Genomic DNA, 22766 nt, shown 5'->3' with positions numbered 1-22766 from the left:
CCTCCTGGTGGAGCCCTCCTGCTGCTGGGCACCTATGTGCCTTGTACCACCAACTTTTGAGGGAGGGCTGCTCTCATTTGCCTTCCACAGATGGAGACATTGGGACACAGGAAAGTTAAGTCACAAGTCCAAGGCCATTAGCTAACAAGTGTTGAGTGAGGTCTCAAACCTGGGATTCCAGCTCCAGAGCCCAAGTTCCAGACTGGTGACTGCAATGTTGGGGTGCTGCCCAGAGAGAACGCAGCAGAGAACAGGGAGGAAAGTTGGGGGTCTTCTTGGAACCTTATTTATTTGCTAAGACATGGAGCAAATAATGGCCAGTATGTATGGAGTGTTTTGTATGTGCCAGTTGCTGTGCTAAGTGCTCTACATACATTAATTTGCTTGAGGCTGATCATCTCAGATAGGTCACAGGAGGATGGAACTCAGGACTGAAATGCGATGGCTACTCATTCACAGAAATAGAACTAAAAGGAAATGTGTGTGCATGTGTGTAAGGGGGAGTGTGCAGAGAGAACATTAGCCATCTGCAACATCAGGTGACCCCTGTGTAGCAAAGTGCAAGCTTCAGAGGAAAGCACAGATGAGAGCAGTTACTGGGTGGAAATAAAAAAGGAAGCTACAAATGTGATTTTTTGATGGATTGTATGATGTATTATAAAGACAGAGCAGGAATGTGTGAGTGCTTTTCAGATACAAATTGCAAATTGATCAGAAAGGTGGTGTGGGACTCTTACTCTCTAAACCTCTGCTAGTAGTCTGTTTTACTAAAAGCTGAACGTCTGATAGATTTTTGACTGGCATTGGAGGTAATTTAATCTCTCAGAAGGTAGAGGAAACAGGAGGAAGAATTGCTATTCCTGGACTTGATATTGACCAATATGAATCATAAGTTGATGCATAATGGACAGGAACATTGGGAAAATGACCATGTTACGTGGAGTTCACTTTATTGAGCAGAGAGGCTGGGCATTGACACAACACTAAACATTAAGGGAAATGATTTTAGTCCAGTTTGTTGCACTACAGGTAGGACCCATTGAAAGAGGTCAGGAAGAATTGTAAGCTCATAAAATTACAATGCAGATGTGAAAATCTGAATTGTTCCCATAAAGAAGAAAAGGGAGAAGGCCTTTAAACGTCCTTCACTAGGAAAAAGGCCTGCATCTATTAAACTGAGATTTTAAAAACAGTACATTAACAACCATAGAATATGGGTATATTGTATAGGATAATTAAGAGAGTATGAGTACATGTAATGGGTTGAATAGTGGCCTCTAAAGGATATGTCCAAGTCCTAACCTCCAGTACATCCTTCAAATGTGACCTTATTTGGAAATCGAGTCTTTGCAGATGTAATTAAGCTAAAGATTTTGAGATGAGCTCATCTTGAATTTAGGGTGGACCCAAGTCCAGTGACTGGTTTTCTTAAAGAAAAAAGAGAGGGAGATTTGACACAGAGACCCACAGAGGCCAAGTGAAGATGGAGGCAGAAATCGGAATGATGTGTTTATAAGGCAAGAAACGTCAAGGGTTGCTGGCGACCACCGGAAGCTAGGAGAGAGACATGGAACAGATTCTCCCTCAGAGCCTCCAGAAGGAACAAATCTTGCTAACACCTTGATTTTGAACTTTTGGCCTCTGGAATAAATTTCTGTTATTTTAAGCCCCCACCCCCACCCCAATTTGTGGTAATTTCTTACAGCAGCCACAGGAAGCTAATACAGTCCATTAAACCCCTTAGATTATTTTAACTAGACCATATTTTTTAGTGATTCTACTTCGCTTATTCATCATACCCTGGGAAAACCGAAGCCCTCTTTTCTTAAAGAGACATAATTTCAGAGCAAGATGTGGTATCCAAATGAAGTGGATGAAATGATCCTCAGGCACTACAGTTCTTTCTCATTTCTGAAGGTGCTCACAGTTCCCAGAGGGAGGAACAATCTTAGGTTACTAGGGCCATCTGGAGATATGGGCAGGCTTTTACTACCCCCAGAGAAATCATGCTCAAGAAAAAAGAATTGTCTAACTGGAAACTGGTGAACTCCTTAACATGTTGAGACAGAGAGCCAGTGAAATGGAATTTTCGCTTCTAATTGTGGAAGGTTTTTATAATTGAAGTTATTGATGGAAGAGGCAAGAACCATGGATTTTTCACTGTCATTATTGTATTTGCACCTTCGTGGATTAATTTAAGTGGCTTTCGTAGCAAAGAGTGAGTCACAGTAATTATTGTTAAGCTTGGACAGGAACAATAAAGAACTCCATTTTCCAGGATGGTGAGGATAGTCTTACTCAAAATTACTTTACAGGAAAAAGTTGACTTGATCATTTTCACTCTCCCAGTCTATGATGTGGTTTATTATAGTTTACAAGAGTTAGAGCATTTGCCCTTGAGATGAGAGTTAGAATCCCAATTGCCTGTTGAATCTGGGTAAGTGGTCTGAAAGAATGAGACAGGCTGGAGCTAAGACAGTAAGACAAGGCGCCATGTCTGTCCACTGGGTCAGGCGTCATATCGTGGCTCTGTCTCATCCTCCACATCTTGTGGGCAGCCAGCTGGCAAAGGGCAGGCAGCTGGGGAGGAGTAGTGGCTAGCACAGTGCCAACAGTGAGTTTCCTTGCAGTGTACCTAATTTACATAAGCATTTCTAGAGTTACTTTTTTCGGTGGCTTGCTGTGCAACTTATGGGCTGGACTGATGGAAACTGTCCCCATACCCCCTGTCTGCGTAGTATGGAGGGATCTTTGGAATGAGGACGCCACAGTGGGGTTACTGTGATTCACAGTTCCACAGGGAATTCTGGTGAGGGTGCTGGACTCCAGGGGAATGGACTAGCTCCATTGATGACTTTGTGAATGCCTATGGCCATTAGTCCCTTTCTGTCAATGTGTTTTACCTTCCAAACAGGCCAAACAATTGGGTATTATTATCCCTATTTTACAAATAAGGAAATCACAGATAAGAGGCTTTGCCATTTGATAGTTGGGTGTTTTAGGAAAGAACCTGACCTCCTGGTGCTCCGTTTCCACTTGTATAGCATGGAGAACATCAGTGGACCTGCTATGGAGGGCTGTGGTGGGGTGACAGGAGTGAAGATGAGCACAGTGCCTGCCTTGCAGGAAGGACTCAGCAAAGGTTTCTCCTCCTCCTCCTCTTCCTGATTATTAACATGCTCATCCTGTTGTCATCCTTACCCTCATCATACTGGGACTGGACAATTATCTATACTCTTGCAACAAAATTTTGCTGAGTGTTGCATTATTTTGAAACAGGATCTTCCAAGGTTAAAAAAAAGTGGACAGTTAAAGAGTATCCTCAGTGATCCACCATGCTTTGATCAGTCTGCAAGAAATATATATTTTCTGTCTTCGTCTTCACTCTTAATTCTCATCTGTGGACAAAAGACAAGGGGTTATCTTTGGGCTCCCAAGGGTGAGGAAAAGACATTTGCTCATGGGATGACAAGGCAGAGAGTAGATAGTTGTCTGGAATTGGAGAACAATCTTTTATTCATCAATCCATCCATCCATCAATTCATCCATTCATCTCTTTATCCATCCATACATTTTTGGAGTTTCTGCCACGTGCTGGTCAAAGGTGTGCAGCAGGAGATCAAAGCAAGATTGTTCCTGCCCTTATGGAGCTCTTAATCTGCTGAACAAAAGAGGTAGAGAGATTTAGTTATGATGTAATTCCAATTTACTTATTTATTTATTTTTAAAGCATACTTTTAAGTTAGAGGTGGAGAGAATTGGAACAGGACTGCGTTGGCTGAGGTGACTGCAGTGACAGAAAACACATTTTTCCTGTTTTCAATGCTGAGTTCTGACTCAGGGGCCGAAAAGTAGAACAGAATGCTAAGAAGGTCTCTCTTTGCTTTCTCAGGATCTATTTGCTCAGCCAGATTGAAAGTTACCCAAAAGGGGATGGGCCTTTCAAATAAGGAGTCATCAGTAGAGGCTCCTGGGTGGCTTAGAGGGCTCAGGCGGGATGGGGAAGCTCTAATGTATGGAATTCCCAGGAGCTAAACATTTCGGGAGCTATTACTTTCTTCACAGCTTCCTGCAGGACGGGCCCCATGGTGATATCTGCCAGCTACGTGGGATGCCAGCTGGGGTTCTGTTTCACTTTGGTTTGTAACATTCCTCTTCTCTCCCCCCCCCCCCCCACTTTTTTCCCCAGATCCAGCAATTGTCAATGGGGTTTATTGGTCCGAATCCCTAAACAAAGTTTTTGTAGATAACTTTGATCGTGACCCGAGTCTCATATGGCAGTACTTTGGAAGTGCAAAGGGCTTTTTTAGGCAGTATCCAGGTGAGTATCCCTGCATTGAGAATTATGATTCAAGTTACTGATCCTGTGATATTTTCCTTTAGGGTTCAGGGTTAACAATTTTTTCCCTTCCCTTAGAAGAAAATGAAAGATTAAGTCCAAATCTATTAAATCTGTTGTCAGGGTACAGGACAGGAATGCAGTGTGGCATCTGCATACGTGTGCACACCCACATTTGGATCTACATGTGGTTTCAGCATCTTCCTCAATAGAGTAAGTCATAGAGCTGCCACCTAAAGTGAGGAATTGGAGTGTGAAAAGTATCATATTTCATCTTTCTGGACAAGAGGTTGCTTTTATTACTATTACTACTATTACTATTATTGTTGTTATTATTACCAGGGAAAGGAGCAATCCATAATCGGCTGAATTAAATTCTGACTGAAAAATGTAAGAAATGGAAACATTTGAGCTTAGGTTTCCCTACTCTAAAGCTGACTGCTCCTAGAGGGAGAGGTTGAAATGGCCAAAGCACTACTGACATCAGTGCCACCAAGAGCACCTTCAAATGAATGTGTTAGTCAGAGTTTGTCCATCATGACTTTGGAACAAGTGTTCCTTCTAGGGTCTTCCCAGGCCTCTGCTTTGCAACAGGAATTTAATTCTGGCTTGGTTTGAATTGTAATTAAAAAAGGAAGTTTTAATTTTGCTTACAAGTTGTGAAAACAGGACTGGAGGCTGCAATTGTGCCAATATCACAGCTGTAGAAATTAACAAGCTCAACCTAAAAGAAGGAAAAAAACACCCTGCATAATCTTGGAGCAATTAAGTGGAGTCTTTTATGTTTTCATTAAGTAAGGCTAGGCACCTGATGTCTTCCCACTTTGAGGCACAGAGACTGCCAGCCTCTGCCTTCAGGAGTTGTTTGCCCTGCACTTAGCATCTGTCCCCTGAGACTTGCCTGCCAAGTGCCTGCTTTGCCAGATTATTCAACATTTCCCAAGAGCTGTGTTCAGCAGGGCATGCATGACTCCTCCTGGAGCTCACAGAAATTTAAACAATAAGCATTCTATTAAAGATAACATTATAATAAACAGTGGTCTATTAAAGTTCCAGTGTCACCAAATTGTAATCTGCTTTGATACACTCAACAGAGAGTAAATTTAATGCAGATGTTGTGAAAATAGAGCATGGTGGGGGGCTGATCCATCAGGGAAGCCACAAGGACATCTTACCACGTGGCATTTGGATGAAGGTGGAGCAAATAAGAAGAAACCACAGATCATCTGTTGTCTCCACCAGCAGGAAGTCTTCAAACTAAATTGAAAATTTCAAATTTGAAATCTGATAATAGAGATGTATTAGTCATCTCGGGCTGCCGTAACAAAACACCACAGACTAGGTGGTTTAAACAACAGACATTTATTTCTCATTGTTCTGGAGGCTGGGAAGACCAAGATCAAGGTGCTGGCAGATTTGCTTCTTGGTGAGACTCCTTTTCCTGGCTTGCAGACGGCTGCCTTCTTCCTGTGTCCTCACATGGGAGAGAGAGGAAGCTCTGGTGTTTCTTACTCTTCCTGGAAGGGCACTAATCCCATCATGGGGGTTCCACTCTCATGACCTCATCTAAACCTAATTGCCTCCCAAAGAAAATTACCTCTCAGTACCAGAACATAGGGGTTCTTCAACCTATGAATGTTGGTGGGACACAAACATTCAGTCCATAACAAAAGAAAATCCTCATAAAGGGTTTCTCTAATTGGAGAGATTAATTTATGTGCAAGATTTTTATCAGTCAGAATCAGAATAGTTGACTCAGAAATGCTTACAGTTCTTTTATGATATTGGTGGCAGAGTTCTGACTTTGTAAAATTTCTGCATATTTTCTTTGTGAATAAAGACATAGGTCACAGTCCTCCAAAGGGCTTCACTGCCCTGATACATGTCAGTGCTCACTCAGTGCTTGGTTCTGAACAGAGAGTACGCCTCTTGTTTCTTGGACATAAAATGATTGTTAGATGAGGGATCCATGGGCTTTTATTGCTAGGATTTCTTTTTTTTTTCTTTTTAGGATGCTTCTTTTCATGTTTAGAGTGGTACAATAGTATGAATCAGTGGTAAGTGTAAATGTTGTAAGCAGAAGGGACGTTCCTTCATTCTTACGTAAGTGTGTCCTGAGTTCTTGCTTTGTTCCAAGCCCTGTGTGAGGCCCTGAGGATAAAATGGTGAGCTAAGCAGAAAAGGTCACTGCCCTCACGAAGCTTCCTCTTGTGGGGAAGTGCATTCATCAGAGATTTTGGTTGCCAGTGGCAGAAACCCAGTTCCAACCAGCTCTAGCAAGGAACACATTCATTGAATCACCTGACTTTCAGGTGATGCTGAGTTAGGCCCTGCTCTGTTGGCCCTACTCTTCATTTTCATGTACCGAGAAGATTATGAAGACATATGTTGCCTTAGATGAAATTAATTTCCCTCCAATATTAGTTTATAATGCCTTTGGGAGAGAAACAATAGTATATAGGAATATTGCACAATATTTTACATTTAATCAGATTTGAGCATTTGAGTCTGCAGTAGAGATTTTGACAATTGTTTTCAGTTTCACCTTTGGATATGCTGAATGTTCTAGGGACCTTGTCCTATGAAAGCTGAGGAAGGCAGGCTAGGCATCACTGATGCGGGTCATGAAGTCTGGAGTGCCGCCGAGAGAAGGCTGAATGGCAGTGAAAGCTGCTGCTGAACTGCATTGTTCCTTTTATCTTGAGATTCATGCCCCAGCCAGCCTGGGTGGGATCCCATGAGGCATTTGACACTTCCGGAAATGATACGGCTCCTGAGGGTACTCCTTGGTTAAGTGACAGTTCCTTGGATCTCAGAGATTTAAGATGAACCAACTATTATTTCTCTGGGATTTGATTACTTGAACATTTTCAAAATATCTGTGTGTATAAAAAATTACATACTAAAATGCTGAAATGTCCTAGGAGAGATAGTACCATCTGGGACAGGGTTTCCTGAAGTTTGTCTCCTAAATCATTTTGTTGTGAGATTCTTGGGAAAGGAAAGGCTCAATGGTCAGATTAGTTTGGTAAATGCTGCCTCTTGCTGCCCCAGCAGCAAAGGTTCAAGATGAACATAAGCAGATTAAAGGCCCTCAGATGTTCCTCCCATGGCATGGAAACCAATTTTACTTTTTACACACTTAACTCACACTAACATACAGAAAATTCTCATGGAACCTCCTTATACTGCCTGTGTAAGGAAGAGAATGGTGGCATGGGATTTGGGAGATCAAGTCCCAGTCCTAACTAGGAATCTCAGGAAAATCTGTTGAACTTTCAGGGCCTTGGAGTCCCTGCTATGAAATGAAGATTTGGGCCCAAAGGTTAGGTGTGGGTGAGATGATCCTCCGGGGCCCATACAGCCCTGTCTTTGAGTCAAAGTGTGACCTTTAGTGTTATATCCAGGGCAGCTGTGCCTAGAACTGTGTTGAGGTACTGTCTTCATCCCCTTAGTGTGTACCTCCTGTCCTGACCAGGAAGGGCGTGGGCCTCCTGGTTCCTGCTGTCACCCAGGCTCTTTCTTTGGTATAGACATCCTCTCTGCACAGCCACACCAGCCTTCCTTCAGCTCCTTGAACTTGACATGCTCTTCTCATAACCTTGGCAGACATGGTTCTCTGTGCCCGGGGGTTGTCTTCTTTACCCTGTGGCCACCCCTCATTTTTGTTTTACAAGTCCTACGTGTTTTACATGTAGTGGGTTGAATAGCGTCACTCCAAATTCATGTCCACATGGAGCCTCAGATGTGACCTTTCATGGAAATAGATCTAATATAGCTGGGATGTGATCATACTGGATTAGGATTAAATCCAATGTAACTGGTATCCTTATGAGAAGGGAGGACATACAGACACAGAGGGAAGACAGCCACGTGAAGACGGAGTAGGAAATTGGAAAGATGAGCTACAAGTCAAGGAACACCAAGCATTGCTGGGAGCCACCAGAAGCTAAGAAGAGGCAAGGAAGGATTCTTTCCCTAGAGCCTTTTTGAAAAGCACCAAGTTTCAGCAGTGCATGGGTGGAGTTACAAGCCCATTTGCAGGGAAAGGACCTCAATCCAAAAGGAGAGCATTGAGTGTCATTAATTCCTTCTTCCTAGGCCCTGGCCTAAATGCTAGGACAGTAAAACAGAATTGCATGTTTTCTCCCCCAGTGGAGCACTTGGTGATAAGGCTGTGATGGAGGAAGGGTGGCAGAGTAGGGGTGAGGTGGAGGATGATCAGATATGGTTGTGGTCTAAGAACACTGGCCACAATTCAACTCAAGGAATGTCCACTGAATGTCTACCATGCGTCAACACATTAAAAAAAATTCTCTTCATTTGGACTCAAACCAGTTCTTTGTGGAATTACACATTGGAACATTACCTAGCCTCACTATATATATAATTTCATTATGTGTGAAGACTGTCATCCTAGCTGTACTTGGCTTTATACAAATGTAGTATGTCAGATGTTTTTAAAATAAATTGCATTCTTCTCCTTTAGTGTACAATATATTATGTCACTTTTATTTTATCTTCATTACCTAATAACCTTCAATTGGCAATGGCTTCTCATACTTCTGTTTTCCGATTTGTTACAGAGAACCTTTAAATTAGGTCCATTTGCACGTGGGAAATGTAGGTACAAGGAGGACAAAACAAAATGACTCTTTGGTTTACAAGCTGCCATCTCATGATTATCTCTGGAATAATTTAGTGATGTTATCTTAAGCACGTGCCTATTATTAGCCCAGTGTGGTCCAGAAAACTGGCCCTTATTAATTGGAAAGGAGAATCTCAGTGCTACAATCAAAGTCAGGATTTTCTCCTGTGAAAATAATTTTTCTGTTTTATTTTCTTAACTCCAAAATCTGTGTTTCTAATCCTCCATCCCTGAGCAGTACTGATGGTTGAAAACAATGATTTTCTATCTTATTTTTAGGCAGCAAACACTTTCTTTTTAAATGAAAGTTTATTCATAAAGATTAAGTTGTAAATAGAGAATGTGAACCTTGGACATATCCTGACCAGTCTGCAAGCCATAAAACTAAGGATGTTGGATCCCATTTTACGTAAGGAGAAAACCCCCCAGGCTTCAAAGACTGAAATTCAAATTTTATTATGCAGTATAGTTAGGGCCATTTTATTTCATTTCAGTGTAGAAGGCCAAGACAAAACAGAACTGAAAAGAGAACAGACTTGTGTATATTCTGAGATGGAAACATATTGAATGCTTTCTACCCCCCGTGCCCTAGACATTACCTATCTGGGTCCAGGGACGGGGCCTGACTCTGCCCAGAGATCCATGAATGATGCAGCTAGGTCCAGCAACTTGAAGGACAGTGAGAAATGACCTTGGCTAACTTTATCATTAGCCATGGGAAGGGGCTGGAGTCATGTCCTTTCTTGATGGACAGTGGGTTACTAAAGATGTCACCACTCTTCTAGCAGATCTTGGAGTGCCTGAGCTAAGGCCGTGTTTGCTATGGCGTTCCAGCCCTAAAGCACCTTCCCAGAGTTGGTGATGGAGCATGTGATGAGCTCCAGGGTCGGTGTTTGCATGTGATTTTTCACCCTGTTCATTCAGTCAGCAAAGCAGAGCAGCCTTGAAATGCTGTGAATAAATATTTGAAGTTTCTGGGTTTCTTATAACTCCATTTTTCTTCTAGGGATTAAATGGGAACCAGATGAGAATGGAGTCATTGCCTTTGACTGCAGGAACCGAAAATGGTAGGAAACGGTCAAACCTCTTAGTTATTTTTTAAAAGAGAAAACTTGCAGAGATTCAGGATTCATTTTTACTTAATTTTCCTCTGATCTAGGTACATCCAGGCAGCGACTTCTCCAAAAGACGTGGTCATTTTAGTGGATGTCAGTGGCAGCATGAAAGGGCTCCGTCTGACGATCGCAAAGCAAACAGTCTCATCTATTTTGGATACGCTGGGGGATGACGACTTCTTCAACATAATTGCCGTAATTGCAGCTGTTTTGTGCTTTCTTTGCACTTTGAGTTCATGTGATCTTTTATCAGCAAGCAGTTAACATTCTTACTGCTTTTGTATACATAGCATTAGATGCCCTAGGATGAGGTCTCATTAGTCCCATGTGAGTTCACTGAATCGTGGTATTGGAGGGGTTTCGGGGACTGGGAAAGCAGTTGAGCACATTTTTTCTCACCTAGCACTCAGGCACTATGATCTGGAAGAGTAGCACCAGATTTAGTTTTCCTGGAGAACCAGCCCTTTCGGAACCTTGGGGAATTAGACCTAGCAAGATTTTCCTTAAACTACTAGATTTTCTCATGTGGAAATTAATTTTAAGCTAAGTTAGTCTGATGGCAATGATAGTAATAGTAATCATGATGGTAAGACAACGAAAATGTAGAGAGCAGTTTAAGGCTCATAGAGTACTTTATCTCAGCTTCAGAAACAAAAGTGGCATTTATTAAGTGCCTACTGTGTGCCATTTGCTTACTCTTCATATTGGTATTATCTTCATTCCTCACAGCAGCTGTAGCGTGTTTGGGGTGGTTTTGGCATTTTCTCAAGTGAGGTTGCAGGGATTGAGAGTGTCAGTAACTTGCGGAGGTCACAGAGCTGGGAAGTGGGAGATCCGGGAACCAAGCCGGGCATGAACACACTGCCTGGGCAGGAGCACTAATTCAGGAGTCCATCTCCAGTTCTTTTTCCTCTTCTCCCCCGTTCTCTGGTATGAGTCTCATCATGTTCCTTATTTCCGTCCCACTCTTTTCCAAAGATGATAGCCGCAATGAGCCTGGTTGTCTTCCTTGAATACTTAGCTGGGTGCTCCTGTGTGACGGTCACCTGTGCTTTTCCACATCACCTCTATCTGGGACACAGAGTGGCTGCAGCAGGCCAGTGGAGGCAGTGTGGTGAGAGGACAGAGCTTGGCTTCAGGGATGGGACTTAGTTTTGAATCCTAATTTGGCCACATACAATGCCGCGTCTTGGGGTGAACCACTTGAGTCTGTGCCTCAGCCTGCAGCTGTGATGCAGGTGCAGTCACATCGCCCCCAGGGTCCCTGCCAGGATAACCCAAGCTGGTACACAGGAGGCCAGTGTTAGGGTATGAAAGACGGGCTGCTATTTGAAGAATGAGTGGCATGGACATGCTCCAAGAATGCTGTTCCTGTGTCTGCATGGCTTCTCCGGGCCCCTGAGCAGAGTGTGTCATCATGGAACCCTATTTCTGGGCAGCCTTCTGCATGGGCATAACATCCACTTTTATTCACTGGGCAGAGGGCATGGGTATTGAAGTGACACTGGGCTTGCAGAGGGGATTGCTTCAATTAGTGTCCTGCCAGCTTCTGATGAGACTTGGAGCAAAAAGGCACAACAGCAGGGCACCATGATTTAATAGCTTCAGATTTTAAAAAGCCCTAAAGAAGAAAAGGAAGAGAATAATAAATTCCGTGGGAACAGAGGTTGATCTTGTTTATTCACTGAACTATCCCCAGTGCCTAGGACAGTACCTGGCAAATAGTAATTTAAATCCTTGTTGAATGAGTTATACCAGCAGCTGCTTTCCATGGAGCACCACTGCCAAGTGTCCCAGTGTAGATGATCTCATTGGATCTTCACCCGAGCTCTGTACCGCGTAGCCTGGAGACAGAGGCGCCAGGAGGTAGCAGCTACTGCCTTTAGGTCACACACTCAGAAGAAGTGGCACAGTGAGGACTCAGAAACTGTCTAGGTTCCCCTTGTCCTGTTTCCTGAGCAGAAGTGAAGAAAATGTAGTTGAACCACTCAACCATCTTACTGTGAAACTGTATGGCCTCAGGCATAGCTCTTTGAAGGAGATTTTTCAGACAGAACTTTGGGTTTCCAAATCAAGAAAAGTTACTTTAGTTACCAGGCTCACTGTGAGTATGTGAAGAACGTGGGCTGATCCCCACACATCCTGAAGCATTTACAGATAAGAAGCAGCTAATTTGGGACTATCTTTCTTATTAATCTTTAATTACTCATTACAGAAGTATCAGAAATTTGCATAATAAGAAGAGCTAGCTAATTACATTGTGAATCCTTTATCAGTCAGGGTTTATTGTTCTGTTAACAAAACCAATCGATTGAAATAATCTCTGTAAATTCATTAAGATATACAAACAGTGTCAACTCAATAATGAAGAGAGGGTGATTAAGATAATTAAAAGTAGACATGCCAGTTATTATAGAACAGTTAAGGAAAAAACATTTTTTTTTACCCCAAATTGGCCCCTTATATAAAGAAACCCATTAGAGGGCCCATTAACCCTCACTGTACATCTGTTTGTTAGTTTTCAACATAAATGATCAGCTTCAAGACTATTTACATAATTATTTCGACAACTAGAAAGATACTCTGAACTTTTTCATTTGAAGCCTCTATAGTAAAATCATGAACTCTATTCCCTTAATGGGATCAAATATGTTTGAATTTATATTAAAAGCCTGAGGTCATAAAAGGAACCACTAATTAGCAGTAACTCTAATGTATTGATTGCTTTTAATATAGGCAACATATGTAAAAATTTTAAACAACTCAGAAATGTTTCCATTCCCTTTCCATTTGGCACATATTCTTCCAAATTTTTCTGTATATATATGAACACATATTTTTCCCACAAAAATAGAATCCTATTTTACAGACTATTCAGCAACTTGCTTCTATACTTGTATCAAGTGTATCTGAAGAACAGAGCATTCCATCCTCTATAGTTGGCATTAATTTTTTAACCAGTCCCCCTTTGCTGGACACTATGCTGTTACTAATCTCTTTTCTACTCAAGAGTGCTACAGTGAATGGACTCGTACATATATTTTTGCAGGATTGGGTGTGCTTCTGTTGAATAAACTCTAGAAGTGAAATTGTTGCACCGAAGGAGGGTCTGCACAGAGTTAGGTATTATCAGAATGTCCACTAAGCAGGGTACAATGTTTGCATACTTAGAAACTGTATTAGTCAGCTCCATCTGCCATAACTAAATACCACAGACTGAGTGGCTTAAGCAACAGAAATTTATTTTATCCCAGTTCTAGAGGCTGGAAAGTCCAAAGTCAAGGTCTGGCAGGACTTGGTTTCTGGTGAGAATTCTCTTCCTTGCTTGCACATAGCCACTTTCTTGCTGTCTGCTCACGTGGCCTTTTCTCCCTGTGCTTACGCAGAAAGAAAGAGAAAGAGGGCAAGCTCTCTCACGTCTCCTCTTATCAGGATACAATCCCATCACAAGAGCCCTACCTTCATGACCTCATCTAACCGTAATTACCTCCCAAAGGCCCCATCTCCAAATACCACCACACTGGGGGTTAAGGGCTTCAACATATAAATTAAGGGGAGGACACAAACATTCAATCCATAACAACAATATTTTGAGGGTCCTAAATAATAGATTTGTAATTGACAAGTCTTCATTTACATTCCCTTGAATTGTCTTTTCCAACCCTAAGTGTGTTTCACCAGTTTTGCCTTGCCAAATTGTGGTGGTGGTTTTTTCCTCCATCTCCTTTTCCTATTTCCACAGTGGCAAAATTGCTGTAGTAATGTGATGTACATTTTTCCTCCATCTGTCTAAAATGGTCACTTGCCCCCGTCTAGAGGGAGACCCCACTGCAGGCTCTTGTAAGTGCAGGGGGCTGGGATATTTGAAACTCCATTCAGAATGCCCTGCAAATCTGTTTGAATGCATTGTTCTAGTTGGCTGGATTCCATTTACGGGAGAGGACATTATCATTTCACCCTTCATTACACTGTCAGTTTTCTCTTGCTTGCTGGGTAGATGTTTGAGGAGACATTTCAGTGTTTTAGAGAGAAAGTAAAAAATACAATCTTTATTTTTAATGTTGGAAGCTCTTGTACATTGTAGGTTTTTTGTTTGTACAAATCTAATTCATCGTTGCCATTTGATTTTCAGTGCCATAATGGGGAAGGGAGGAAAAGAATTTAAATGGTGGAAAAGACTTTCCTTGCCCATTCTAGCCATTTTTGCATGTTTGTATTAACTTCATTGCTAAGTGCATCTTATAGTGTATTCTGAAAAGTGTCCAATCCATATCTTTCCAGAGAATAAACATGAAAAGATAATGTTAAAACTTGTTTTAGTTTTCCTGAGCAGGATATTGCAAAATCAATCTAAGACCAATGAACTAAATGATTGAATTATGAAAGAATAGTTGAAATATGAGAGTGATTTTGTGCAGTTGAAGTTAAAATTTAAGATCAGACCACTGGTGCATGAAGAGAGATGTCTCTGACAAGAGAAAAGCCATATTTTTCTGATTCACTTTGAAGTCTAACTCCAAGCCATGCATTAAATTAACAATATTATCATAAAAATGAGGGTGCTAATTCTGTTCCATGCTGAAGTTAGAAAAATGATTTTACAGAAGCCTAAGCCATGCATTAAATGAACACAGTATTAACTGGGCTGATATTGTTAAATCAATTTAAATGCCTCCTGTAGCCCGTGTTTGTGCAGAGTTGAATAGAGAAGAGCATCATTTGTTAGTTCAACCCAGAACTTTCTGGTGCCCTGGTTTTAATTTGCAGAATTTTCTTTAGAACCGTTTCTCCAGTGCTTTGCCTGCTATGGATTTGCTTTTTAAAGTAATCGATTCCGTATTAAAAGTATGAGGATGGTATTTTCTTTCGGTGCTCATTTTTTCTGTACTGCTAATTACGTCCAGTCGTGTTTCAAATTACACAAGAAGCTTTTGTAATGCAAAAGATCCCTGGGATGCCTTGTGTTGGTGAAAATATTGTGGATTCATCTGCTTCATTACATAAACTCTACCCATTTTCATTCTAAAGGTTATTTAATCAAAAGTGCACCAATAAAACCATAAAAATATTTAATGGAGTTCCAGCAATTCTACATCAGATTCTTGTATGAGCATGCCAGTATTTTAATTCTATATATATATGTGTGTATATATATATATATATATATATATATATATTTTGTGGAACTTAGGCTTCTCTAAAACTTATGCATTTACTTCCTTTACTTTTTGTTTATTACCTGTTTTACAGAGAGGCTAGAGATTCTTATCATATTAGTTTATTTATTTTTTTGTCTTTGTGTCAACTATTTTTTTTCTTCTCTTGGCTTTGTTTCTAATCTTTGCCATCAGTGATCTTCAGTTTTGCCTTTCATTTCTTTGTTCTGGTTATTTATTTATTCAACAAATACTATTGAGAGCTAAGAGTTAAGTACTGAGGCTGCTTTTGTAGATCAGGAAGACAGGTTGTCTTCCCGCATGGACTTTGAGGTTTTGTGTGTATGTGTGTGCTCTGGATGTGGATGCAACCAGGAAGCAGGTGCTCACGGTCGAGTGTGGACAGAGCAGTCTCAGAGAGGGTTGGGTCGGGGCGGGGAGGCTTAGAGAGCACAAAGCTGGAACATGCAGCCAATGGGGGGCTCAGTGATGGCTTCTTGGAAGAAGCGATGACGAAGTGAACACTTTAAGATAAGTAGGCATTAGCCAGGCATATGCAATGAGGTAGGGCAGGAAAAAGGAGAATAACAGTTGAGGAGGAAAGTGCTATTTTCAGGTTGTAGTAAGTTCAATCCCACCCCCAGGAAGTACAGGCCTGGCTGGCTTGACCGAAAGGAGTTCAGTGACTGGACATAGTGGAGTGGGGGTGAATATGGGAGGCAGAGAGAGTGGGTAGGTGGGGGTGATGGGGAAAAGAATGGTACTGGATTGAGAGGGGCGGTCCAGATCAAGCAAGTCTGGTCAGCCACATAGAGGAACTGGTACATCCCCTGAAGGCAGTGGAAGACATGGAAGGAGTCTCTGCTGCAGGGTGACGTGTCCACATGTTCCCTAAAGTCTCTCCCTTCTTCATGAGGTCTTTCCTCATTATCCTTAAAGGCAACTGTTGATCTTCTTTTGTTAGGCCTGAAAGCTGCATTGCTTTCATTAATCATGTCCAGCTTCCAACGTTAAGGAGGGTTCAGAATCCCCAGTATCACCCAGAGCCCAGTCAGCTGTCCTTTGCTCTCCAGTCTCTGGGCTGAGATTTACATGAACCAACATGTGACGCTGTTCTACACCAATGCCGAAGCTTGCATGAATCTTGGTGGGTGAGCCCAGCCCATTTGTTCTTTGTTTTTAGATTCTTCTCCCAAAAGTTCTGGCCATTCATTGAATGAAACTTGGCTTTCCTCATTAAAATTCCCATTGAGGATTTTGCTGTGTCTTTAAAATGCGAGATGTTGGGAGTACTTCCAGAGATTGGGCAAAAGGAAAGAAAAGGCAGATGGTGATGTATTCTTTGCTGTCGGAGCCTAGAGTTTGGTGGTTGGCCTGAATAGCATGGGTTTCTCTTGAGGCTTTTTTTTTTTTTTTTTGGATGGACCATGGCAACATCACAAATAAGCACTTTTTTGTCATGAAAAGGAAAAGCAAACATTATTGAGCACATTCTTTTACTAATAAAAGTAAGAAAAAGTGGTCCATGATCACTCCACAGTGATGATCATGTGCAAATTTAGCCAGTGTTTGATATCCCTGACACATGGCAGGTGCTTAGTTAATATTCAGGGAGCAAATGAACAAAGGGTTTCATGGCAGATACCTTCCCGGCTGGTATTTGGCAGTAGGCTGGCAGCTCTGTCTTGGCTCCCTGTCTGCCAAAGACCCAGGTGATTGGGAGGGTTCAGAGTGTGGCCTGGGGTGGGGCAGTGTACAGCCACACAATGTGGTGGTTTCTGTCTCAGGTATTTAGAAAGTCACATGTGCCTATTGAAGCAGCGCTTCTCTCCAACGAATGCAGTCTGTGCTCTCTGCAGAGGTCAGGGGTACGTGAGCCCTGTTCCCAAGAGTAAGTCATGGCCATCGCCCCAACACCCCCTTCCTACTTAGCAAGTACCAGCTGTCAGTCTTTCTGTGTAGCACACAGCACACTCACATAAATATTTTCTTTCATGTGCTCGTACACCCAGACACTTTCTTACATGCGGCTTCTCTGTTGACTCTTTACTGAACCATCTCATTTCATCCTCATGGTGAGTTCGTTAGAAAGATGCAGTTACAATCCCCATCCCCCCAATACGAACACTGACACCAAAGAGTGGAGATGCTTTGGCCAAGGTCACCCAGCTAGTGTGTGTCTGAGCCCAGATTTGAACCCACCCTGTTTGCCGCAGTTGCTTTAGCTCTACTGCTCTACCCTTGTGTGAATCAGAGGAGAAGAGCCAACCAGCCAGGAGAAAGGGAGAAGAAAACTGACAGTGACTGAGGCCCTGAGTCTATGTGGTAGATTCTAAGCTCTTTAAAGGGTGAAAGTTCTTTGTCCATCTCCTCACCACATGTTTAGTGGGCTGGCTAGACCATCTCTAGGGCTGCCTGGGCTCTCTCCTATCCTGCTAAGATACTCCTCTCATTTCCCAGAAACTTGCAGGAAGGACTAAAATGTTTGGGGAGAGTAGGGGGTGGTTGAGTGCCTCCCTGGGGTTCACTCTTGGTAGTGGGAGGGAGCAAAAACAAATGGCAGAAGAACATTGCATCTGGCTAATGATGATGTGCATTGCATCCTTTTCTATTAGACCATTGATATCTGATTGTTTAAGTAGGGATGAAGGAGAGCTGAAGGAGGCCATTGTATCTTAGCACTAGAGGTGACCAGATCTTCAGTTGTAAATTGACTTGGCCATCTCACATTGTTTCACAAAGTGGAAATCTAGGGGCCATCCATTAAAATGCAGAAATGGAAAGGTTTCCAAAAGGAGAACTGCTGGGAGCCTGGGAGCAGTTCTACATGCAGGGCACCCTTGGTGTCCCCCTCTGGAGGAATGCTGGGTAGCGTGGTGAGCATACACAGCCCATGGGCCTCTTTGGCACAGCTGCTTGGTGTGCACCATTCCCTCACACAGACGGCTGAGCCCCGTTCCCTTTGGTGATACAGTCCAGATTGCTCAGCATAGTTTTGTCCTGATGCAGTCAAGGGAAATTAGTTAACTGCAAGCTTGGATGATGCCACTAACAAGCTGGCGGGGGTTCAGAAGAGCAGATTCCTCCACTGTGGCCAGGGCTTGCACAGTGACGGCGAGCATGGTTTTGATTACTGCACATGTTCCTCCCTGATGAGGGCAAGAACTTCTTGGTCTTCTTTACTTGTAAGCCCCTCTCTGGTCCCCCACATATACAGGCCTTTATATAACAAAGCAGTTTCAGGTATTTTGCCTCATTGGATCCTCACAGGGGCCCATGGAGGGTAAACAGAAGATGAATTAGCACCTTATGCATAAGACCTGGGATCAGAGAGGTTTAGTGACTTCCCCAAGGTCACACACTGAGTGTATGGCAGGGGCGGGACTTGGACCCAAGTGTCCTGACTCCTACCTCAGAGTATAGAACCCCAGGAATCAACATTGTGAATGTGTATCCGGTAGAATGTAGATAAAGTTTTAAAATTTACCTGGAAAATGGAGTTGGAAAGTTTTGGGCTGCAAGTTACAGAACAATTGAATAAAAGTTGCTTCAGTATATAGGTGTTTCATAATCTCATGGAAGAAGCCTCAAGGAGGGCAGCTGCAGTTTGGTACAGTGGTTCAGCAGTGTCAACAAGACCCCACATTGGCTCTATCTTCCTGCTGTCTTCCTTGAGCCTTGCTCTCCATTCTTAACCTTGTCAACCTTTGCAACCTCATGGTTGCAAAATGGCTGCTGCAGCTCCACAATAGCATCTCAAGAGGGAAGGAAGGCAGTGGATGTAGAAGTGTTTTCCTTTAATGGCAAGAAAAAAAATTTCATTGAAACTGCCCAGAAAACTACTCCTTATGTTTCATTGGCTGCGAATGGATTACTTGACCACCCGCAGCTGCAAGACATGCTATGAAAGCCTGTATCCAACAGAGCGGGACCAAATAGCTGTGATTGCCTAAGACTGATTATGCTTCAGGAATGAAAGGAATTAAGCTTTAGGAATGGGCATATTATCACCCTGAACCAAATCAGTCAGTGAGGGAGGTGGAGGAGGGGAAAAATGGCTGGGTTTTTTTTGTTTTTTTTTTCCCCAGCAACTTCCAGTGTCAGTTTTATATGCACTGAGAGTTTTGTTTATTTTATTTTATTTTGGCCACACTGTGCGGCTTGCAGGATCTTAGTTCCCCAACCAGGGTTTGAACCCAGGCCCTCAGCAGTGAAAGTGTGGAGTCCTAACCACTGGACTGCCAGGGAATTCCCTGGACTGAGAATTTTGGAGAAGCATTTCTTCAGGTTAGACTGTGCAGTTGCTTCCTGGATCCTGAGATGACATTCCATTTGTCAACAGCTGATTTCAGAATTGCATAAATCTATTTTTTCTCCATGCCTCATCTCAGCTCTAAGTCCACTGAGCTATAATTTTTCTGATGGTTTTATGTGACTAAAAACAAAGATGAAAGAGGGAGGAAAAGTCAGATTGATAGGAAACATAGGCTTAGGGGCCAGAGAGGAGAAATTGGGGGCTCTGAGGTCCTGGGGTCAGTGGTTGGGAGGTCAAACTGCTTGGGTTTGAATCTGGACTCCACCCCATGTACTCCTCAGTGACTTTGGGCAAGTTGATCATCCTTACTCGGCCTCTGTTTTCCCATCTGTAAAGGGGGAGTGATTGGAAGTACTTAACTACCTGAGGTTGAGGTATCCTGTGAATGAAGTCTAGCCTGTGTCTAGATAAAGGAAATGCTCACTGACAGTTAGTTGTAAATATTAGTGTCATCACTACCCGTACTTGCTATTAAACATCTTGGTAGGTGAAACCTGATACATCTTAGTCACTGTTGCAGCAGCTGCCAGTCTGGTCCTCTGCAGTCTGTCCCTGCAGTGTGTCTAGAGTAGTTGTCCCAAGCTGATCTCTTTATTTCACCCACTCCCCTGCCCACAGCCTATGGTTCTCACTGCCTCTAGGCTTAAAGTCCAAACTTCTTAGCCAGACTTTGCTCGCAGGCTGGCCCTGTGAGAGATGGTTTTGGTCCCTTCCCTCTGGAGCTCTGGGCTGGGCCTTTGGTCGCTAAAGTGGAAATGCCATGATACTCTCATTGAACAAATTGTTCCCCAGTACCTACTCTGGGTCCAGACCTGTGCTTGTCACAGGGAATACACTGAGGAACCAGACATAGACCCTACTGATGTGGTCCCACATTGTGATGAAGGATCCAGGCACCAGGCAATTAAAATTTTGGAGTAGATAGGAGCGGAGCCTCTCTTGCAACAGAGGCAGCTTCCCAGAGGAGGCAGGAGTGAGGTGGCCCAGAGGATGAACAGGCATCAGCTGGGAGATGCCAAAGGAGGGCTTGAGGCAGAAGGCCCAGTTGTGGAAGGCCTGAAGGAAAAGATGGGTCATCTCAGAGGACAGAAAGGGAATTAGGGCTGGCTGGTGCCGAGTTTATGGGGAGGGCTAATGAGTGAAGATGCTAGAAAGGTCAACAGGGCCGAGTGGCCAGAGCCCTGCCAAGCCCTGGGAAGGTTCCTCTGCAGAGCAGTGGGGAGCTCTGAATGGCATTGACAAGAGGGGGCATGATTAGATCTGTGTTTGGGAATGTCCCAACCTAGCTACAGTGCAGAGAACCATGCTTGATGAGAGAAATTAAAATAAGACCATTCAAATTTTCTCTTCCTAGCTGTGAGCTTTGGACAAAAACAAGCTTTCATAATCTGGGTATTCTGGAATCAAAAATGATGGGAAGGCTGGCATTGACCTGTGTGGACAGTGGTGTCACTGGGCATGTGCAGTGCTCTGACCAACACCTGCAAAGCCTCTTATAGGGGAACATCCAGGCCCCTCCTTTCCAACATTCTGTACTCACTCACATGTGACCCGCACATGGGTTCCGTAGCTCCATGAAACCAAAGGCAGAGCTGGAGCCCTATCCGCCCAAGTTTGGAGTGCTCTTTATTTATTTATTTTGCCTCACCATGCGGCTTATGGGATCTTAGTTCCCTGACCTGGGATCGAACCTGTGCTCCCTGCAGTGGAAGCACAGAGTCCTAACCACTGGACCTCCAGGGAATTCTGTGGAATGCTCTTTAGATCTCAGCTGGACCATGCACTGTTAACCATGCCCCGGGAGCCCCTATGTTTGGAGTCACCCCTGAAGGATTATCAGTTAACTGTGTACACCCTGAACACTGCCATCTACCAATATGTGCTCTACACGTTTCCCCCTCAAACAAGAAATGAATAAAGTGTGTCTTTGCACTTAAGCACAATTTTTTTGTAGGGGCACTGATTGAGAAAGTCACCTTATGTAAATGAAATGAGCCTGTGATCGTGCTGCTTTTTTGTTTGTGTGTGTGTGTATCCTTAAATTATTGTGTACCCTTTAAATGCTTAATTAAGTGTTTCCTCTTGGCTGTTTTTCCCTTTTCAGTATAACGAGGAGCTTCACTACGTGGAACCTTGCCTGAATGGAACGTTGGTGCAAGCTGACAGGACAAACAAGGAGGTAGGGCCTGCCGCTGGACGGGTGCATCAGGGGTCATGGCACACCCATCTCCCTCACAGTGATCAATTACAGTAATTCTGTCCTAGTATTTAGAAACTCACCAAATGTACTGCCCTTTCATTTAGGGCCTTGGAACCCCAGTGTGCAGAACATTTATGAAGAGGCCCAAATAAAATCATGAAAGTAAAATACTTATATTGAGTTCAGATGCTCGCTAGTTCTGAAACAATCACATTGATTTTCTTTTTCTTTGCTCTAAGCACATCCTGTGTTGTGCTTTTCACCCATATTGACACCATTGAAAGAATATGGCTCTTGCTGTAATTTCAAAGAAAGTTGAACCCACTTGTTATATCTCTTCTTGCACTTAATAAAATTGATTAAATAACTGTTGGGGTAGATATTGGGGTAACTTGACTCCTGGATTAGAAGGTAAGCTTTACAAGGATAGGGACAGTGTCACTCTCTGCTGTATCCTTAATGCTCCGAGCATTGCCTGCTTCATAAATATATTGCCTGGAACAAAAGGAAGATATGTTAATGGAGGAACTTAGGAAATGGGATACAAGTTTCCTTTCCAGTTGGAGCATTCTTGGAAAATTTGCACAGTGGATTTCTATAAAATTCTGTTTTCCTTTGGCCACCCTTAAATCTGTCAGTACAACCATCACAGCCACCACCAATCACCCCTACAGGGCCAAATGACAATTTAGGTTGAAAGTGTAGCTGTGGCTGCGACAATGTCACACGTCCTGGGACTCATAGCTATCATTACTCACATTGTTTTGTTGTACCTGCCATGTGGGTACAATAAAATAATGCTCCTCCCCTGGAGAGCAGATCCCCATGAGGTGACTGAGGACAATGGCCAAGGTAGCTCTCTGTGATGTACTGTGCATGTGCTGGGAAGAACCTCTGGCCCAAATGGGCAGGGAGTGCCATTGGTGCTATCCTAGATGCAGGTGGTAGAAGTTTGGGCACCTCTGAGGGAGTGAACAATAGAGGATTGGGAGA

The 22766-nt window shown here is 43.1% G+C and overlaps 1 protein-coding gene across 1 annotated transcript in view; it reads left to right on the top strand.

Moving 5' to 3' along the window:
* CACNA2D3 (calcium voltage-gated channel auxiliary subunit alpha2delta 3) overlaps positions 1 to 22766 on the top strand; it is an 832322-nt gene that overhangs the window by 344880 nt on the left and 464676 nt on the right. Inside the window, exons 6-9 of the mRNA XM_082346809.1 lie at positions 4190 to 4321; positions 9994 to 10054; positions 10147 to 10297; positions 21678 to 21752. Coding sequence (XP_082202935.1) covers positions 4190 to 4321; positions 9994 to 10054; positions 10147 to 10297; positions 21678 to 21752 — 419 coding nt within the window. The remainder of the gene's footprint in view (positions 1 to 4189; positions 4322 to 9993; positions 10055 to 10146; positions 10298 to 21677; positions 21753 to 22766) is intronic.

This window comes from Balaenoptera borealis (assembly GCF_965194805.1).
Source record: "Balaenoptera borealis genome assembly, chromosome: 12".
NCBI lineage: Eukaryota > Metazoa > Chordata > Mammalia > Artiodactyla > Balaenopteridae > Balaenoptera > Balaenoptera borealis.
The sequence above is the reverse complement of the archived record's forward strand: the minus strand, read 5'-3'. Positions and strand labels throughout refer to the sequence as shown.